The following is an 18,612-nucleotide window of genomic DNA, read 5'->3' on the forward strand; positions in this document are numbered from 1 at the left end:
GCCACAGTCCATAGACCAAAAGTACTGAAAAAAGAGTTTTGTGAATATTTTGCAATTAAACTTAGTGTTATGAGTGATTTTGCTACATGTTTAATGTCCTTTGTTTTCTGCATTTGTCTGTGTTTCAGAGCGGCCTCAGCCTCCAGTCTCGTGCCCAGTGGTGTGCATTCTCTCCCACGAAGCGGTGGTCCTTTCCTGGTCTGGGCCGTGTTATGATGGAGGCTCAGCTGTCACTGGTTATGTGGTAGAGGTCCAGTCTGTTGGCTCTGACCACAGCGACCACTGGACTGAGCTTTCTGCACACTGCAGGAGTACATCTCTGAGGGTGAGCTCAGGACTCCAGCCGCAGGGACAGTACCGCTTCAGAGTGAGAGCCTGCAACGCTGTGGGGGTCAGCGAACCCAGCCAGGAGTCTCAGGTGATCAAGATGGACAGCCCAGGTGAGAAATGACCTTTGAGAAGTGACTTGTGCTTAAAGGGCAGTTGGAGCTATTTCGAATGTTCACAGTTATTGCAGCAAATGAGCTCTTTGGTCAATTAAACAAACTGATAGAACTTTCATAAGCTGATACTCCAGAAATCTCAGTATGTAATAGCCAATTGTACATATACAGTCATATGCAAAAGTATGTTGAACATTCAGTAAATAAACAGTATGTGTATTATGACCAGGGGTGCCCAAATTTCTGCATATGACTCTATGACTGTACATATTTTCAGAATAGATAAAAGATGGGGGGGGGTACATAGCATAAGCCCTGCCTCTGTCCCCTCACCCCTGCATCAGGATACCTAGTTATAAATACTGACAGTGATTTGCATGAAAGATTGTATATAAGACTCCTTGGAAGAAACTGAGGCATGTGCACTATGTGGACGAAAGTATGGGACACCTACAGGAGCTTTTATGATATCCCATTCTAAGTCCATAGGCATTAATATGCAGTTGGTTCGCTTTTGCAGATATAACAGCTTCCACTTTTCTGGGAATCTTTCCATAAATTTTGGAGTGTGACTGTGGGAATTTTTGCCTCATCCAGACGAGCATTTGTGAGATCATACACTGATCTTGGGTGAGACGGCCTGGCTCATAATCTCTGTTCTAGTTCATCTTTAAAGTGTTCGATGGGGTTGAGGTCAGGGTTCTGTTGAGGACAAGTTCTTCCACAACAAACTCACCCAGTCATGCCCCAAACTGTTCCCACAAAGTTGCAAGCATAGAATTGTCCAAAATGTCTTGGTCTGCTGAAGCATTATGATTTCCCTTCACTGGAACTAAGAGGCCTAGACCAACTCCTGAAATACAACCCCATATCATTATCCCTCCTCCACTAAGCTTTACAGTTGGCACGATGCAGGCAGGCAGGTAACGTTCTCTTGGCAAACGCCAGACAGAGACCCATCCATCAGACTGCCAGATAGAAAAGTGTGATTTGTCACTCCACAGGATACATATCCACTGCTTCAGTGTCCAGCGGCAGTGCTTTACACCACTACATCCAACGCCTGGCATTGTGCTTTGTGCTGCCCATGCCATGAAGTTTCTAGCGCAGTTTTTATGCTGACGTTAAAGCCAGAGGAGGTTTGGATCTCTGCCGTTGTTTATCAGCAGAGTGTCAGTGACTATTAAATACTATGCTCCTCAGCATTCAGAGACCCACTCCGTAACTTTACGTGGTCTGGCACTTCATGGATGAGTTGCTGTGCATCTTGAATGCATCCACTTTTCAATAATGTCACTCACAGTTGATTGTGAAAAATCTAGGAGGGAAGAAATTTCACAAACTGACTTCTTGCCACGGTGGCATACTATTACAGTACCATGCTCATATTCAGTGAGCTCTATAGAACGACCCATTTTTTCACAAATTCTTGTAAAGGCAGACTGCATGGCTACCTGCTTGATTTAATACAATTATTACAATGAAACTGAATGAAACACCTGAATTAAGAAATGTGTCCCAATACATGTGTCCATATAGTGTCCATACAGCAATATACTGTTTCAGACATTTATTTGGTATCATTACATGCCATTTGTCATGTGAAACAGGTTTGAAAGATGAGTTTAAAGTTTTTGGATCTTTCTTTATTTTTGGTTTGATTCACAGTGCTGAAACTGAGCATTGTAATGCTTCATATTAGCATTAACTTTATTCGCTGCTCACTTTCCCACAGAAAACTGCCTCACAGCTGCGTGCAAGACATATATTTTGTATGTACTGTATGTGTGAACTGAACAGAACTAAAGATGATACTCTTTAGCTGGTGTAAGGTAACAGTATTGTGACCGTGGTAATGTATAGACAGTGTTTGTTAACTGTAGCTGTAAGTATGGTCAGTTAGTCTGTGCTGATGGGCTCTGTGTCCTGTGTGCTTTAAAGGAAAATCTCATGAAGAGAAGATAGAAGAGTTTGTGACTGTTACTATTGATGATGTGCACAAAGTCACTGATCACTACAATGTACTGGAGAAACTCGGAGTGTGAGTAATTTTACGTGTGTTTATGTGTGTGGGTGTGTGTGAAAAGAGAGAAAGAGATAGAGTCCTATATGTAATAATGATACTGTCGGAACAAAACCTCATATGGCCAAAATCAGGAGAAGGAAAGAACTTGCTTTACTTTTAATGTAAGTCAATGGAACCAGACTTTTCATCAGGTCATTTTAGGCAATTTCTTTTGGTACAAACAATGTAAAGGGCTATGGGTATTAAACATATTGTTTAAAGCCATTTATCTCAGCAGTGAGTGTGTTTTGCTCATAAAACCTTAAAATATTATTAGAATAAATGCAGACAAAATAAATGCAGTAAAAAGTAACATGAATGTATTGTTTTCAAGAAAGCCATTGATTTTTGAGAGCTGTTGTTGAAGATCAATGTTCCTGGTTCCCATTCAGATTCCTTCTAATGTCCTTAGACATTAACATGATAATTATGCATTGATTAATCAATCAATTCAGGTATTGAATGATAACGACAAATAATTTTGGGTTTCCTCAAGGAGAGTTTTGGAAATGGTTAAACAAACACACTGATGTGTTTTATGTGACAATGCATAAAAAAACTACCTATTGTATTGATATTGTGTATATTTATTCTAATTTTAGTGTTTTACTAGTGTGTTCTGAGTAAATAAATTCTTTCTGCTCAGTTAAATAGCTTTTTGAACATAAGTGCCTCTGGTTTTCTCACTTTTTATGATTTTATCCTCACTCCTGTGAGCTCTTATTCAGAAAATATCCAAACCATTACAAAGCTTTTTCCCTGAAGCGGCTCGGGTGATGAGTGAGTGTATGTAGAGGTGTAGGGGTTTAGCTGTCAAGCCCAGAGATCTTTTATATTCTCAGGAAAGCAGTCACTTGTTCAATGGAGTGGAGAATCAGATTGCAGAAAATACAAAACATGTTTAGACAAAGTCTGTTTTTACTTTTCATTTGAGACGATCACCAACTTTCCCACCATTTTTCTGAGTCAGTTTCACCACTGCTGCTATCTGCAGAATAATGAGATGTGTCTGTTACAGTAAGATCAGAGAAATCAGTGATATGTCACTCCTTTAGTCAGCTATGGATAAGCATAAAGTAATATAACACAGATCTGATTGGCTGTGCCACATTCAAAGCAATTGTAAACTGCTCACTGTGTACATATATGACCACCTACATCACTTGAATTGTGTTTTAAAGTCAGACTGAATTCAAATCTGACTCTTCCTTCCTAAACGGTTCATGTAGCTGGTCATATTAAGCACAGGTTATTGTGTTATCGTATTTTATTATCAAAAAACAGAAGGAAGATGTGCTTTAATATCCCATCCACACTGACTTTAATATGCTTAGTTACTAAAAACCCCTGCATTGTTCATCAAATAATCTTTGACATTGTGTTGCTGGGTTACAGCAGCATGACTGTGAACATACTGCATCGCTTGGCGGATGTTTTATTTACTGCAGCTATTTTATTCCTCAGAGGGAAGTTTGGTCAGGTGTTCCGGCTGACCCATAAGGAAACCGGCCGCATCTGTGCCGGAAAGTTCTACAAGGGCCGGCGTGCAAAGGAGAGAGAAGCGGCCAAGAAAGAGATAGAACTGATGAACTTCCTCCACCATCCCAAACTGGTGCAATGTCTGGCAGCGTACGACAACAAACCTGAGATAGTGATGGTGATGGAGTTGTGAGTATCTCAGGCTGCATAATATCCCAATTAGCAAAATTTATCTGGCCCACTAGTGGGCCACATGCTTGGTTTGTTCTGGCCCAACGTAGGTCTGGGTCCTCAGCCTAGACCTGGCCCACACACTGTAAAGTGAGTACAACTAAAGCATGTGGCCCAAATCTGGCCCCAATCTGGCCCAACTACATTGTTGGTTCACAACATTCATGCTATAATTGTCATATGAAGGATCTGGCCCTAGCCTGGCCCACATACCTAGCATTTCCCTTGTAGTCAACTAACACTCACACAGGAAAGCCAGAATTGGCCCAAAACGGGAACCCAAAGGAAAAGCTGCATTTTTGGAAAAAAAAAGGTTTCTCTGTGAGAAGCTGCCAAATGTCCCCACAATGTCAAAATGATGAAGGAATATTTGTTTCCCACAAGGGCCACACAAAAAAACTCAATTCTGATCTGGCACCTGTGATTGGTCAAGAAGCACACAGTAAAAGCAGTGTGATTGGTTACTGTTGGCATTAATCATAGCATAGCATTCTTCAACTGTTTGAGTCAGTGGAAAAACTGACTGAAAAAAGTTTAATGTGTGTATTTGTGCTTCTGACCCACTGATTAGATCAGGGGTGCCTAAACATTTTGTCTTGGGGGGCTAAAGTGCAGTGTTCATGGTGGGTCGAGGGCCAAAAAGACAAAACAGTATACAAATAAGGAGAGTAGTTAGGTTTAAAATTGAGTTTAAAAAGATTACTTTTTACAACATTACACTAGATTCTGCAGCTTTTGAAAATGTAATTTTTTAAAATATTGTAGTCAACACTAACTGGATATTTAAATATTTTACAATAAGGAAAGATTATTTTAAAATCTTTAAAATTATATTATATCATTTATATTGTATATAATATAAATATTATTTTATATAATAAATAAATATGTATAAAATATTATGTTATATAATAAATAATGCTATTATTGTCATTTAGTAATGATAGTAATAATTATTGTCATAGTGAGCAGCATAAAGTGCTAGTCTGGGGGATTGGTTGAGCGTGTTAGTGATGAGCGGTACAGGCAAGCAGCATCATTAATCTGAAAACATTAATCTGCACAGCTCAACCTCTGACTACAGCAGAGATTTCAATGTCACCAGACTGACATGAAAAAAGACAAATCAGAAAAGTGTTTATTCATAACGAGCAGGCAGATTCTGGCAACTCAGCATTTAGCTTTATTAAACATATCCCCATTGAATTACTAAAAACTGTTTATCAGGTTTATTAAATATTCATTGCAGACCTACTTCACATTATATTTTGTTATGAAAATATGAAAAATGTACTTTTTTAACAGCATTTTACAAGCTGTAAGTAGTAATATATAGTACAAATATGTTTGTTCTTTCATTGGGGGAGCTGGCCAAATCAGATGTCCTTATGGGCCAACTTTGACCTGTAGGCCAGGTCAGGTCTAGAATGTGCAGTTCATTCTCTTGTGCTGATTGTTTCTGTGCTGAGAGTGAAAGAGGTCTTGACTTCATCACATCTTAAAGCTAAGCAGAAGTGGTCTCTGTGTTGTGTTTGTGCAGTATTGCAGGTGGAGAGCTGTTTGAGCGTATTGTGGATGATAATTTTGAGCACACAGAGCCGTCCAGTGTCGGCTACATGTGTCAGATCCTGCAGGGTATCCAGTACATGCATCAGCAGAACATCATCCATCTGGACCTCAAACCTGAGAACATTGTATGTGTGGACAAAACCGGCATTCAGATTAAAATCATTGACTTTGGGCTCGCCGCCAAGCTGGGTGAGTGAATGTATGGATGAGCAGGTTCTTGCTCTTAGAGTAGAAACTGGACCAAACAAAGACGTCTGCATGAGCTATATAGTCTGCTTATAGTGCTGTCTGCATGTACACAAGCACAGTCTGACATGTTAAAAAACAGTTTTCTATCATATGGGTTATACTTAACATGGTTAAGGTTTGTTTGTTAACCATGGACTCTCCCTCTGTCTGTGGTCTCTACTGTACTGCAATAACTTTTTTGGCCATGGCTGGTGACTGTGCCTGTTTAAGCCTTAGATATCATGCTTAGAATGAATGAAAACACTTTTTTGAGAATATTATTAACATGTTCAATTTCCGTTTCAACTTTTTAACAGATACTGAATCATTTATAGTAGTTACTAAACATTCTGTTGCCTGTTTAAGGCTTAGATATCATGTTATAGCAATTACTGAATGATTTATAGTTTTTATAGGTTTATAGAATTTATAGAACATACAGAATAATTTATAGCTGTTACTGAATCATTCCCAGTAGATACTGGATCTTCTACAGCAGTTACTGAATCACTTATAATAGTTATGAAATGGCTTATTGTAGTTACTGAATCATTTATAGTAATTACGGAATCTCTTAAAGTACTTACTGAATCTCTTATAGTAGTTACTGAATCACTAATAGTAGTTACTAAATAATGTGTTGCCTGTTTAAGGCTTACACATCAAACTTGGCACAAATGAAAACATTTTTAGAGAATATTTATTAACATGTACAATTTCTGTTTCACAGTTTTAACAGATTTTGTCAAAAAAAATTCCACTGTCACATTTGCCAATGAAAACAGCTGGGCCAAGCTTTCCCCTTTATGCCCTAATACAGGCTGCCCTGTGGGTGAGTCTGTATATGGGTGAACATGTGCTTGTGATATGTGGACATGGGTCATCTATGAGTGCACAGCAATGAATTGCACTGTGTTTGAAGATGAATCCATGTTTCAATGTTGGAAAGAATGCTGGGGCCTTGAGTTGCTTGTGTTTGTGTGTCTGTTCTGTAGATCCCTCCAACCCTGTGAAGGTGATGCACGGCACCCCTGAGTTTGTGGCTCCAGAGGTCATCAACTATGAACCCATCTATTTGGCCACAGATATGTGGAGCATTGGGGTGATCTGTTATATACTGTGAGTTTTGTATGTGTGTATCTGTGTAGATTTGTTTCAAGTATCACGTATTGTTGTCTCCTTAAACTCTGAGGGTCTGTATGTAGGCCCACACTTCAGATCCTCACTTTTATAAACACAAAACTTAGACATTAATTTCATCGTAGTTACTGAGTCGACACTGGACCATTTATAGCAGATACTGAATCATTTATAGTACTTACAGAATCATTTAGTTACTAAATTGTATCATTTCTAGCAGTTACTGAATCACTTCATAATAGTTACAGAATATCTTATAGTAGATACTGAGATACTAATTTATAGTACCTAGTTGTTGAATCATTTATATTAGTAACCGAGTCATTCCTAATAGATACTGGAACATTTACAGTAGTTACTGAATCATTTATAGTAAATACTGAATTATTTATAGTACATTTATATCCATCCATCCATCCATCCATCATCTTCCGCTTCTCCGGGGTTCGGGTCGCGGGGGCAGCATCCTGAGCAATGAGGCCCAGACCTCCCTTTCCCCAGCCACTTCCACTAGCTCCCTGGGAGGGATTCCGAGGTGCTCCCAGGCCAGCTGGGCGATATAGTCACGCCAGCGTGTCCTGGGTCTTCCCCGGGGTCTCCTCCCCGGTGGACTTGCCTGTGACCAAGGGAGGCGTCCAGGAGGCATCCTAACCAGATGCCCGAACCACCTCAACTGGCTCCTCTCGACGTGAAGAAACAGCGGCTCTACTCCGAGTCCCTCCCGGATGACCGAACTTCTCACCCTATCTCTAAGGGAGAGTCCAGCCACCCTGCGGAGGAAACTCATTTCGGCCGCTTGTATTCGCGATCTCGTTCTTTCGGTCATTACCCAAAGCTCATGACCATAGGTGAGGGTGGGAACGTAGATCGACCAGTAAATCGAGAGCCTTGCCTTATGGCTCAGCTCTTTCTTTACCACAACAGACCAGTAAAGAGCCCGCATCACTGCTGACCCAGCACCAATCCGCCTGTCAATCTCCCGCTCCCTTGTACCATCACTCGTGAACAAGACCCCGAGATACTTAAACTCCTCCACTTGAGGCAAGAGCTCATCCCCAACCCAGAGAGGGCTCTCCACCCTTTCCCGCATGAGAGCCATGGCCTCGGATTTGGAGGTACTGATCCTCATCCCGGCCGCTTCACACTCGGCTGCAAACCGATCCATTGAAAGCTGAAGTTCACGGCCTGATGTCCCCAATAGGACCACATCATCTGCAAACAGCAGCGATGTGACCCTGAGGTCATCAAACCATACATTTATAGTACAGAATAATTTAAAGTAGGAAAAGAATCATTCCTTGTAGAAACTGGATCATTTATGGTAGTTACTGAATCATTAATAGTAGTTACTAAACAATCTGTTGTAGTTGATGAATCATAGATATTGAATATTGAATCATTTCTAATAGATATTGACTCATTTATTGTAGGTACTGAATCATTCATGGTAAATACTGAATAACTGAATAATAAACCCGGAGTTAAAAGTCACTATCTGCCATCTAGTGGTTACTGATGTAAATACAAGTGTTTCCTATTAGTGAATACAATAATAATCCTATAGTTATTCCATGTCTGGTGCATTTTCGTGTGTGAATAAAGGCTGAGTGGTGAATCTCCGTTCCTGGGGGACAGCGACACTGAGACTCTGGCTCTTGTGACCGCAGCCCAGTGGGAGTTTGATGAGGAAAGCTTTGAAGACATCACTGACCAGGCCAAAGACTTCATCAGCTCTCTACTGCACAAAGACGTCAGGTTAGACTGGGTTGAGTGGACATGCATTCACACACATAAAGTCAAAGTCCTGTCTTGAGCATGTGTTACAGTGAATTTACCACAGGTGTTACCACAACACAAAGCAGCTAGTTTTCAGATTTTTCAAACAGTCAGCTTAATTCAGTCACAAAGTTATAAACAAAGTAATTTTTGACTTTGAACTAGAGGTCAGAATGTCTGTAACACAACTATAGCCATTTTATTTACTATCTAAAGCCACCATTTAGGCCTAAAGCTTGTATTAAACTCTTTGGACGATTTCATAGACAAACATTTTTAGATTACCTCCACTGACTTTTCAGATTCCCTGCAATATTAAATCATTAATATGTCAAAGTAATTCAGAGTGGTTTGAAGTGAAATGTCTGAAGAGTTTATGCCTCTGAAAGCTCCCTCACAGAAAGTTAATACATCAAATTGTTAGAATATGAAAATGAATATACTGTGCCCTGCGGTGGACTGCTGATCTGTCCAGGGTGTATCCTGTCTTCCACCCAATAACTGCAGGGATGGGCTCCAGCTCCCTGCCACAACCCAGAAAGATGTGTGTGTGTGTTTGTGTGTGTGAATATATTGCTGATGTCTGAGACGTTGTTTTATGATAATTTTGCATAGTTTTCAGCCTTAAATATATTGTTTAAAAACTGTTTGTGGCAGAGACAAAATATCCGCAAAAAACTTTATCACTATTTTACCACCATCCACATTACATATAAAACATGTAGGTTCACTGGTGGTTTTAGATAGTAAAACCCCAATTCCAGTGAAGTTCACAGCAGTGATGATAGGAACTAGCGGTTGCAAGGCCTACAACACAAATATACCCATTTTATTTACAACTCCAATTCCAATGAAGTTGGGACGTTGTGTAAAACATAAATAAAACAGAATACGATGATTTGTAAATCCTTTTCAACCTATATTCAATTGAATACACTACAAAGACAAGATATTTAATGTTCAAATGGATAAACTTTATTGTTTTTTGCAAATATTCACTCATTTTGAATTTGATGCCTGTAACATGTTCCAAAGAAGTTGGGACAGGGGCAGCAAAAGACTTGGTGCATTAATAGCATTAATTAAAAAATCAGTTAATGTGAGTGCGCTTCTACTGTGGCTCTCAGCCCAACAAGAAAGAGAAATCTAATTTTGTTTCATGAAAAATCATACCTGCTCAGGGGCAGCAGCCAAATATCCATACAGCGTCAAAATGTTCATGATTTCCATAATTCTGAGGATGTTTCATCCCCACAAACAACAAACTCACACAGTCACTGTGCTCTCTCTGTGCAGGCGCCGGATGTCCTGTGAAGAAGCTCTGGCTCACTCCTGGATGGCGACGTTTAAGTCTGCGGACCCCAGCACCGCCAAAAACCTCTCCAAAGACAAGATTAAGAAGTTCTTGGCCAGGCAGAAGTGGAAGGTACATTTTTCCCAAAAAGTATTCAGGAAAGAAAAAACACTGCAGGAAGCCAAAAAGAGATTAGCAGGGACTGAACGGTTCCTCTGTGTTTATGTGCAGAAAACAGGCAAAGCTGTGTTGGCTCTGAAGAGGATGGCCATGCTGTCCAAAACTGACAGCTCAGCTTCTCTCCCCAGCCCTGTGGATGGTAAAATTCACTCACACATAGCAAAACCAGACACTTTCAAGTTACATACAGTCATATGCAAAGGTTTGGGCCCCCATGGTCCAATTACGTTTTGTTCATTTTCTAAGTAAAATTACCCAGATAGCGAACACATGTCGGTCCACTGGCCTGATAAGGTCAGCACCTCGCTGACTGTTTGCTACTGCCAGTCCATCCTCAGGCCACCCAAATTACTGTCTTGCATGCAAGCTCTCCTCAAACAGATTTTAAATCACACAGACATTTATTTCGGGAAAATAAACTGAAACAACAAACACATCACAGTCACATGATTTTAAAACCCTCCTGGTTGAAGGACAATGGAATAAAATGATCATTTTGGAACAAAGGTGGTGGTTTGATTGGACACAGCAGATTTAGCCCCAAATCTACTTGATTTGTTTTGTGCCAAACTCTTCACAGTTTTTTAAGATGCTTTTTAGATTAATTGAGATAAATAGGCAAGTATTTCTACATGTATTTATAACGAGCACACATTATGAACTTATCTTGCAGCCAAGCAGTCATTGACCTGCTCTCTCTCTCTGGCCTTGTACAGACACAGAGCAGGCTCTCAAGACTCTGGAGAAGAAGATGCAGTCTAAGCCTGATTTCACTAAGACTCTGTTTGACCTGTCTGTTATTGAGGAATCCACCGCCGAGTTCTTCTGCCAGGTCACAGGTTAGACACTCACTGTCCACTTTATTGGAAACCCCTACCTTGTATTTCCTGGTCACTTTATGAGCTTCACCTACCTTATAGGTCCATTAAATTGTTTGACAATTATTCAGGACCGCCATTACAGTGAGTGCATTCACATGCACTTAATAATCCGATAAGTGTAGAAAATCACATTTTGTCAGTAATACAATCAACATGTTTACATGAACTTGAGTAATCAGATAATGTCAAACTCCAGGTCTATGTGAGTCAGACAGTAATCAGATTTCTGCTTTGCCACCAGCCAATAAACTCATAAAAGAAGACGTGACGTAAACATTACATAAAACTCAAACTTCATACTGCGGCTTTTTTTTTCTAAAACATTGCACTGCTTTACCTGAGAATATACACCATCTACAAGATGAAGAACAATAAAATCCTTAATTTAATCAAGCATTTAGTTGCTTTCAGCATCACTCCAAATTTTTTTGCTGCATCTCACTGCAACTCTGGCTGCTTGTTTCCGGTACCACCGTTTCCACACATGTGCAGACTGAGAAATCCGAAAGAAATCAGAGTAAGAGTTTACATGCACTGAGAAATCAGATTACTGAGCTAAAATCCAGCTCCCTTCATCGAACTTCTAGACCTTACTCCAGTCTAATAAATCACAGTATACTGTTTACATGACCATTTGAATAATCAGATAACTGCAGGAATCAGAGTATGATCGGATTATTAAGCATATGTAAATGCACTCACTGACATGGTAGTGTCTTCTTAATGTGTGTGGTGCACATACACTAATCCCCTCTCTCTCTCTCTCTCTCTCTCTCTCTCTCTCTCTCTCTCTCTCTCTCTTTTTTTTTTTTTACTCTCAGGTTACCCAGACCCTGAGGTGGTGTGGCTGAGGGATGGAGTGGTTCTGGAGGAGAAAGAAGGCAGTGTGCAAGTGGAGTATGAGGAGGATGGGACCTGTGTCCTGACCCTGGAGAGTGTGTCCATGAGGCAGAGTGGCACATACTCCTGCAGAGCCAACAATGTCCATGGGGAGGCGCTGTGCTCTGCCAAACTCACAGTAGTAGAGCAGGAGGAAGACACAGACTGAGAATGTCATTAACACTTCTACATATAGACATACAATAAGATATATAATATATACAAATATACAGTCACTGTTACTCTCTCTCTCTCTCTCTCTCTCTCTCCCTCTCTCTCCCTCTCTCTCTCTCTCTCTCTCTCTCTCTCTCCCTCTCTCTCTCCCTCTCTCTCCCTCTCTCTCTCTCTCTCTCTCTCTCTCTCTCTCTCTGTCTTTGTCTCTCACCCTGTTCATATACCAAAACAGGTTACTGTTCTGAGAAATGTAAATTACATCTTTTAAGATCCTGTTTGAGTGTTTTCAACATTTTATGCTGATGTAAGTTTAATAACATTCCAGTGACTGTGGAAAATGCTGCACTTGTTTTGTTAAACAAGTTAATATCTACAGATTTTTCCCAAGACATATCAATAAATCCACCAGTGCAGTCATCACCCCTGGTCTCAGTGTGATTGATGGACTTTAGATTTAAAATTTTTTATCCACTGCAACTTTCAATAAGCAGACAAATGCCTTTCATCCCTGAAAGTATTCAAAGTTTCGATTTAATACATATAAAAAAAATTATATATATAATTACTTACATTCTCTAAATTTATTTTGATACACCATGTCAGACATCTGACAAATCCTTTATTTGTAAATACTATGTCAAAATTGTGCAAAACTAAGCCATTTTGTACAAAATCTTGAAAGAAAAAGTGAAATTAAAAAGAAAACGGTAATTCTCTTTACATCAAAATCTCAATATGTCATTATTTAGACAAAAAGATTTATTTTCAAAATAATGAGTTAAACTTTTTTTCTCTTTTATGTAGAGGAGGCGTATGGAAGCCCGTTTCTACCACTGGAAAAGAAATATATAGCCCTTAATGTCATAATAAAGAAAAAGTTTTCCATAATTATGACATATTTGGTACGCCATAATAATGAGTCAGTTTTCCATGAGCATGACTTTACAATCTCATAATTATGACACAGCATCTCGAAATTATGACTTGCTATCTCATTATAATTATGATTTAGTATCTCGTAATAATGAGAATAAATCTCAATTATTACTTAATATATCAGAATTATTACATTAGCATCTCATAATTATGATTAGGCATAGTTAACTTAATCTCATAGTTATGACTTACTATGAAATGTACTTTATCCTGTTAAACCATTGGGACCCTTTACATTGTGATATCAACCCATTAAAAAAGCCAAAAGACATTCCAAAACCATCAGGAACCAACAGAAACACTTGGTTTCTATGGGGTTCTCATAATTGTAACTTACTTTGTCACAATAAGAGGAATGCTAATTATTATGCGATGTGAAGTCATAATTTTGGAAAACTGTCTCTTTATTCTGACACTAAATGGTTATTTTTATTAATTGTTTTTCTCCAGTAGTGGAAACAGGCTTAAGGGAAGACAGGTCACGAGGAATTGTGTTTATTCTGACTAGGGACATAAGCTAACAAGGTGAAGCAAAGGGGTTTTTGGTTGATGTCAACAAAATGATCTGTAATTTTATTCTTTTAAGATATTTTAGTCAATGCTGAGTGCTGAACGTCTAACGGTCACAACAGACAAGGTTAGAGCCATTATTTGGCAGAAACAGTGTTTGTTGGGACCTAAACACAGGTCGAATGCAAAGGTGGGTTAAAATGTAATCTTGACAAACGGTAACAACCACTCATTTTTTATTTGGCCGTGAAAACATTCAGGTATCATCTTACTAACACAAATCTAACAAGTTAGTTAGCTAACTTTGCTAGCTAGATATGCTGGCTAGCTATAGCTACCTAATGCAGTGTATGTGTTAGCCAGCTAACATTAGCTAGCGTTACCTTGATCTGCTAAGATTTATAGGGTTATTTATAAGTCTAATTCATCTAAAACCTAGCAACTGTCACAACTGAAAGGTCTAGATCAGTGAGCACTATATACACTGACCAGCAAGTTCTTTAAATACACCTCATTGTTTCTACGCTCATTGTCCATTTTATCAGCTCCTCTGACCATATAGGAGCACGTTGTAGTTCTACAGTTACAGACTGTAGTCCATCTGTTTCTCTGATACTTTATTAGCCCCCTTTTACCCTGTTCTTCAGTGATCAGGACCCCCATGGACCCTCACAGAGCAGGTACTATTTGGATGGTGGATCATTCTCAGCACTGCAGTAACACTGATGTGTTGGTGGTGTGTTAGTGTGTGTTGTACTGGTGTGAGTGGATCAGACACAGCAGTGCTGCTGCAGTTTTTAAACACTGTGTCCACTCAAACTTTATTCAGCAGTAAAAAGTGCTGAGAATAATCCACCACCCAAATAATACCTGCTCTGTGGTGGCCTTGTTGGGGTCCTGATCTCTGAAGAACAGGATGAAAGGAGGCTAACAGAGCAGAGACAAAACAAATAGGCTACAGTCTGTAACTGTAGAAATACAAAGTGCTCCTAAATGGTAAGTGGAGCTGATAAAATGGTTAAAGAGTGTAGCTATAAGGAGATGTCCTCATGTAGTGTCCATATGAAGACATTTACAGCATTTGGCGGACGCTCTTATCCAGAGTGACTTACAGTTTCATCATTTTACACAGGTAGGCAAAGGTGGTGTTAGGAGTCTTGCCCAAGGACTCTTATTGGTGTAGTGTAGGGTGCTTACCCAGGTGGGGATTGAACCCCAGTCTACAGCATAGAAGGCAGGGGTGTTACCCACTACACGAACCAACCAACCAGGTGTACTCGCAGATGTACCAAACAGATGTACTGTCTTCATGTGGTATCAGATAATGTACTGCCTGGTTGTGCACTACAGCTCATAAATCCAGGCAATCTACAATTTGCCCAAGTTTACAATTCAAATTTGACATTCTTGTCACAAATTTGCAAGTTTACGAGGACCATAAATTGTCGTTAGTATTGGGAGGGCCTTCGCTGTTGTCGGAAGAAAACCAAAATGGTCATTTTACAGGAGAAGGAAAAAAACTATTTTTTTGTTTTTTGTTATCTTTTAATGGAAGTCAATGGAACCAAACTTTAAAAAAAAATCTCAAAATACTGTGAAATCCTACCAGTCACTCTTACATAACAACCACTTGCCTGATCTCATTGGTTAACATAGTCTAGCTTCTGTCCATTAATATTTGACAGCCCTTCTTTTGCCCCTATTTGTATAAGACTGATATCAACCAATTCGTTTGTATGAGTTCTCCATAGTAATAAACTGTAATCAAATGAAATGCTTTGTAATTTGAGACTCCTAATGGACTAAGAACAGGCACTGAATGTAAATATGCCATCGCAAAGCTTTCAATCATATATGTAATTGATTCCATAGATGCCATTTTGTATAATAAGTGCACATTTTAGCAGCTAAGGTTGCATTTCAGGCTTGGCTTTCAAATGAGATTGTTCCCATAATTTATATATATAGCCTAATTAGCCAAAAATCAACTTATTTGGATGTGAAAATTAGCACAGCATTTGCATGACCTGGGTCATTCCCCATTTGGAGTAGTGAAACAATAACACAAAGGTTGCAGGGCTTAAAAAGATGCTTAAAATGTAAGGCCCAGCACCAAAAGTCAGTATGTACATTTACACAGTTGATCTAAGATTAAATAACACTTTTCCTGTAAGATTTCTCTGATTTTTCTTTTTAGTCTTGTTTCATAATCACTCTGCATCTGTGAAACAACTCATCACATAAACATTTTTCAACCATTTTTGATATAAAACAATATTTTTGAGAGGTTTAACTTAAGAATTTGTATAAAACAGATTCATGTTTACTTTTAATATCATTAACATTATACTACATTTACAAAATTTGTATTTTAGTTTAAAAAGATTTTGGTCACTGGTGTTATCAGGACTTATGTTACATTTTAACTATTTTCAGCTCTATTAAACTGCTTCTTTGTGTCGAGGCTCATCAGAAAGGAAGCAGCTCAAGACGTGAGAATCATTAGGCCAGTCCACGCTCGCTCACCATATTTCACTAATTTATTCATAATGTTGTTTATCAGGCATCACATAACGTCTGTCACTGGTGTTATGTGTTTTCATGACTGGGTAATTAAAATTTTGTCAAAATAAAGCCAAATATCATTTTATTACTGATTTTAAATAGTTGCACAAGGTCGCCTGAGCCACCAGTGAGTCAGCCAATTTACAAAATCTTCAGTTTTAACCAGAATGTCACTGGAGTCGCTGTCACTGGTGTTACACCAGTGACAGCGACAGTGACTGTAAACTATGTTTGGAATTAGGCTGCTATTGGCATATATGATAATAGAAGATATTAATGGACAGTTGTGTCATAATAATAGTGACTGAGTTGACAGTAAAAGTCATGCACATTCATCACCTCTACTTCTTTGGCCTGCTCCTGTCTACCTGGACAGAAGAGGTGGGTTGTAGAGAATAACATCAAACATAAGAGAATCACTGTTGGATTTTTCGCTGTCTAGCATTCTGGTCACATAAAAGATCTCAGTGGACTGGGCTGATTGAAAAGGGGTAAAAGATGGATGTCAGTTCAACCAATCTGACCTTACCTCAAGCCCAGAACTGGATAAGTTCCTGCAGTTATCCTTACCAACAGATTACATTTCTGCTGGAAATAATTTTTCTTATCCTTAGTTTCCCTGTGAACATTATTGTTGTAAACGAGCTTCTGAAGAGAAACTGTAAAAGAAGAAATGACAGAAGTGCCTCCTCCACCTCTTCGCTGTCCGAAGCCTTCCTCCTGCACATCAGCCTCATCAACATCTGGCACTATGTGTATGTCCCGATGGTTGTTCTTAATGAGCTGAATCTCTTTAAGGCTAATTACCTCTTTCTCTATGGTCTCCACAGTCCAAGCCTTACTGCAGTGCCTTTGTTCTTAGTGGCCATCTGTGTCGATTGTTATGTAGCAATTGTTCACCCAGTGCAATACCTGGCTGTCAAGAACCTGCCTCATCGAGTGCTGCTGATCGAGAACCTGCCTCATCGAGTGCACCAGTCTGGGTGTACGCTCTCGTCATTTGGCTAATATCTGTCATTTACCAACTCTCTTACTTTCACCCCGTCTGCATGCTGTTGTTCTATGTCGGTCTTCCTGCCGTCGTGTTCTTCAGCATCTCCACACTGAGAGCCTTGTACTCGGCCAAACCTGGAAGCAGCAACTAAACGCTCAGCCCCACAAAGAAAAGGGCCTTCCGGATCATTCTGAGCATCTTGGTGGGAATGGTGGTGTACTACATGCCTGTGCCTGTATTGTGTAGGTAAACTGGGTTCCACATGTTGTTCAATCAAGACTTGAATTCTTGTCCTAATATTCTTGCATTCATGTATGGGATGCTGATGAATGATGTCAACATGATTGTATGTTTACACTAAATATCATAAAATATCCAAGGAGCAATTTGACTAAACCTGATTGGACTGTAGTTCATATTTCTGCATAGTTCTTGTCTTGGTTTTATGAATGTGACATCATGATTGTATCATTATACTAGGTTTTCAGAAGCATTTCGCTTCACTTCAGAACAAAATCTTGTATGTTATATTTTTTATTTTTGGCATAATTTGAAAGTACCTGTTGGCTTTTACATTGTGTGTTAATTTTGGGATGAGTGGACCACAAGAAACATCCCAAAATGACTTAGACAAATAGTCTGGTTCCATTGACTTCCATTGAGTATGTTTTTTTTTCCTTCTACTGTAAAGTTGCCATTTCGGAGATGTGAGGTTTTGTTCTGACAGTAGCGATATTGAACAAGCTTATCAAAAACCTAATTTGACCAACACCGCAAGTTTTCTGTAGCCGTACATCAACAATAACGTTAGTATTTTATATCATCATATCAGTTCAATCATGCTAATCAGCGGTTGTCATTTATATGGGTCACTGCTTTTCTATGCTTAACTCATGGCACTGTATGTAAATATGCCGTCATACTGCTTTCTATCATATCTACAATGATTACATGTGCTGATATTGTTTATGTAGTGTTTTGTATTCATTGAGTGGATAGGGTTGCATGTCAGGACTGGCTTTCAAATGAGATGGCGCCGATATTTTCAATAAACCAACCAATTTGGATGTGAAATTCATATAAATTATGAAACCTATTTTGCCTTCTGATGGTTGACCTACGTGGTAATGAACAAAAGGGGTGGTTTGCTGTTTGGCCTGAATAGTGCCATTGTTTTTGCCATCCAGATTGACTGGTTTGTGAAGTTCAGAGGACGCTGCTGGAACACCAAAACATGGATTCAGGGGCAGCTAATCTGACACTACCAC

At 39.3% G+C, this 18,612-nt stretch overlaps 1 protein-coding gene across 1 annotated transcript in view; it reads left to right on the forward strand.

The window, feature by feature from the left end:
- mylk5 (myosin, light chain kinase 5) overlaps positions 1-12,759 on the forward strand; it is a 33,309-nt gene extending 20,550 nt beyond the window's left edge. Inside the window, exons 8-17 of the mRNA XM_017697501.2 lie at positions 129-440; positions 2,385-2,484; positions 3,973-4,176; positions 5,759-5,976; positions 7,011-7,134; positions 8,758-8,910; positions 10,228-10,357; positions 10,457-10,544; positions 11,122-11,244; positions 12,108-12,759. Coding sequence (XP_017552990.1) covers positions 129-440; positions 2,385-2,484; positions 3,973-4,176; positions 5,759-5,976; positions 7,011-7,134; positions 8,758-8,910; positions 10,228-10,357; positions 10,457-10,544; positions 11,122-11,244; positions 12,108-12,334 — 1,679 coding nt within the window. The 3' untranslated portion in view covers positions 12,335-12,759. The remainder of the gene's footprint in view (positions 1-128; positions 441-2,384; positions 2,485-3,972; positions 4,177-5,758; positions 5,977-7,010; positions 7,135-8,757; positions 8,911-10,227; positions 10,358-10,456; positions 10,545-11,121; positions 11,245-12,107) is intronic.
- The last annotated feature ends 5,853 nt before the right edge of the window (positions 12,760-18,612 follow it).

Source organism: Pygocentrus nattereri, chromosome 14, assembly GCF_015220715.1.
Source record: "Pygocentrus nattereri isolate fPygNat1 chromosome 14, fPygNat1.pri, whole genome shotgun sequence".
Classification (NCBI taxonomy): domain Eukaryota; kingdom Metazoa; phylum Chordata; class Actinopteri; order Characiformes; family Serrasalmidae; genus Pygocentrus; species Pygocentrus nattereri.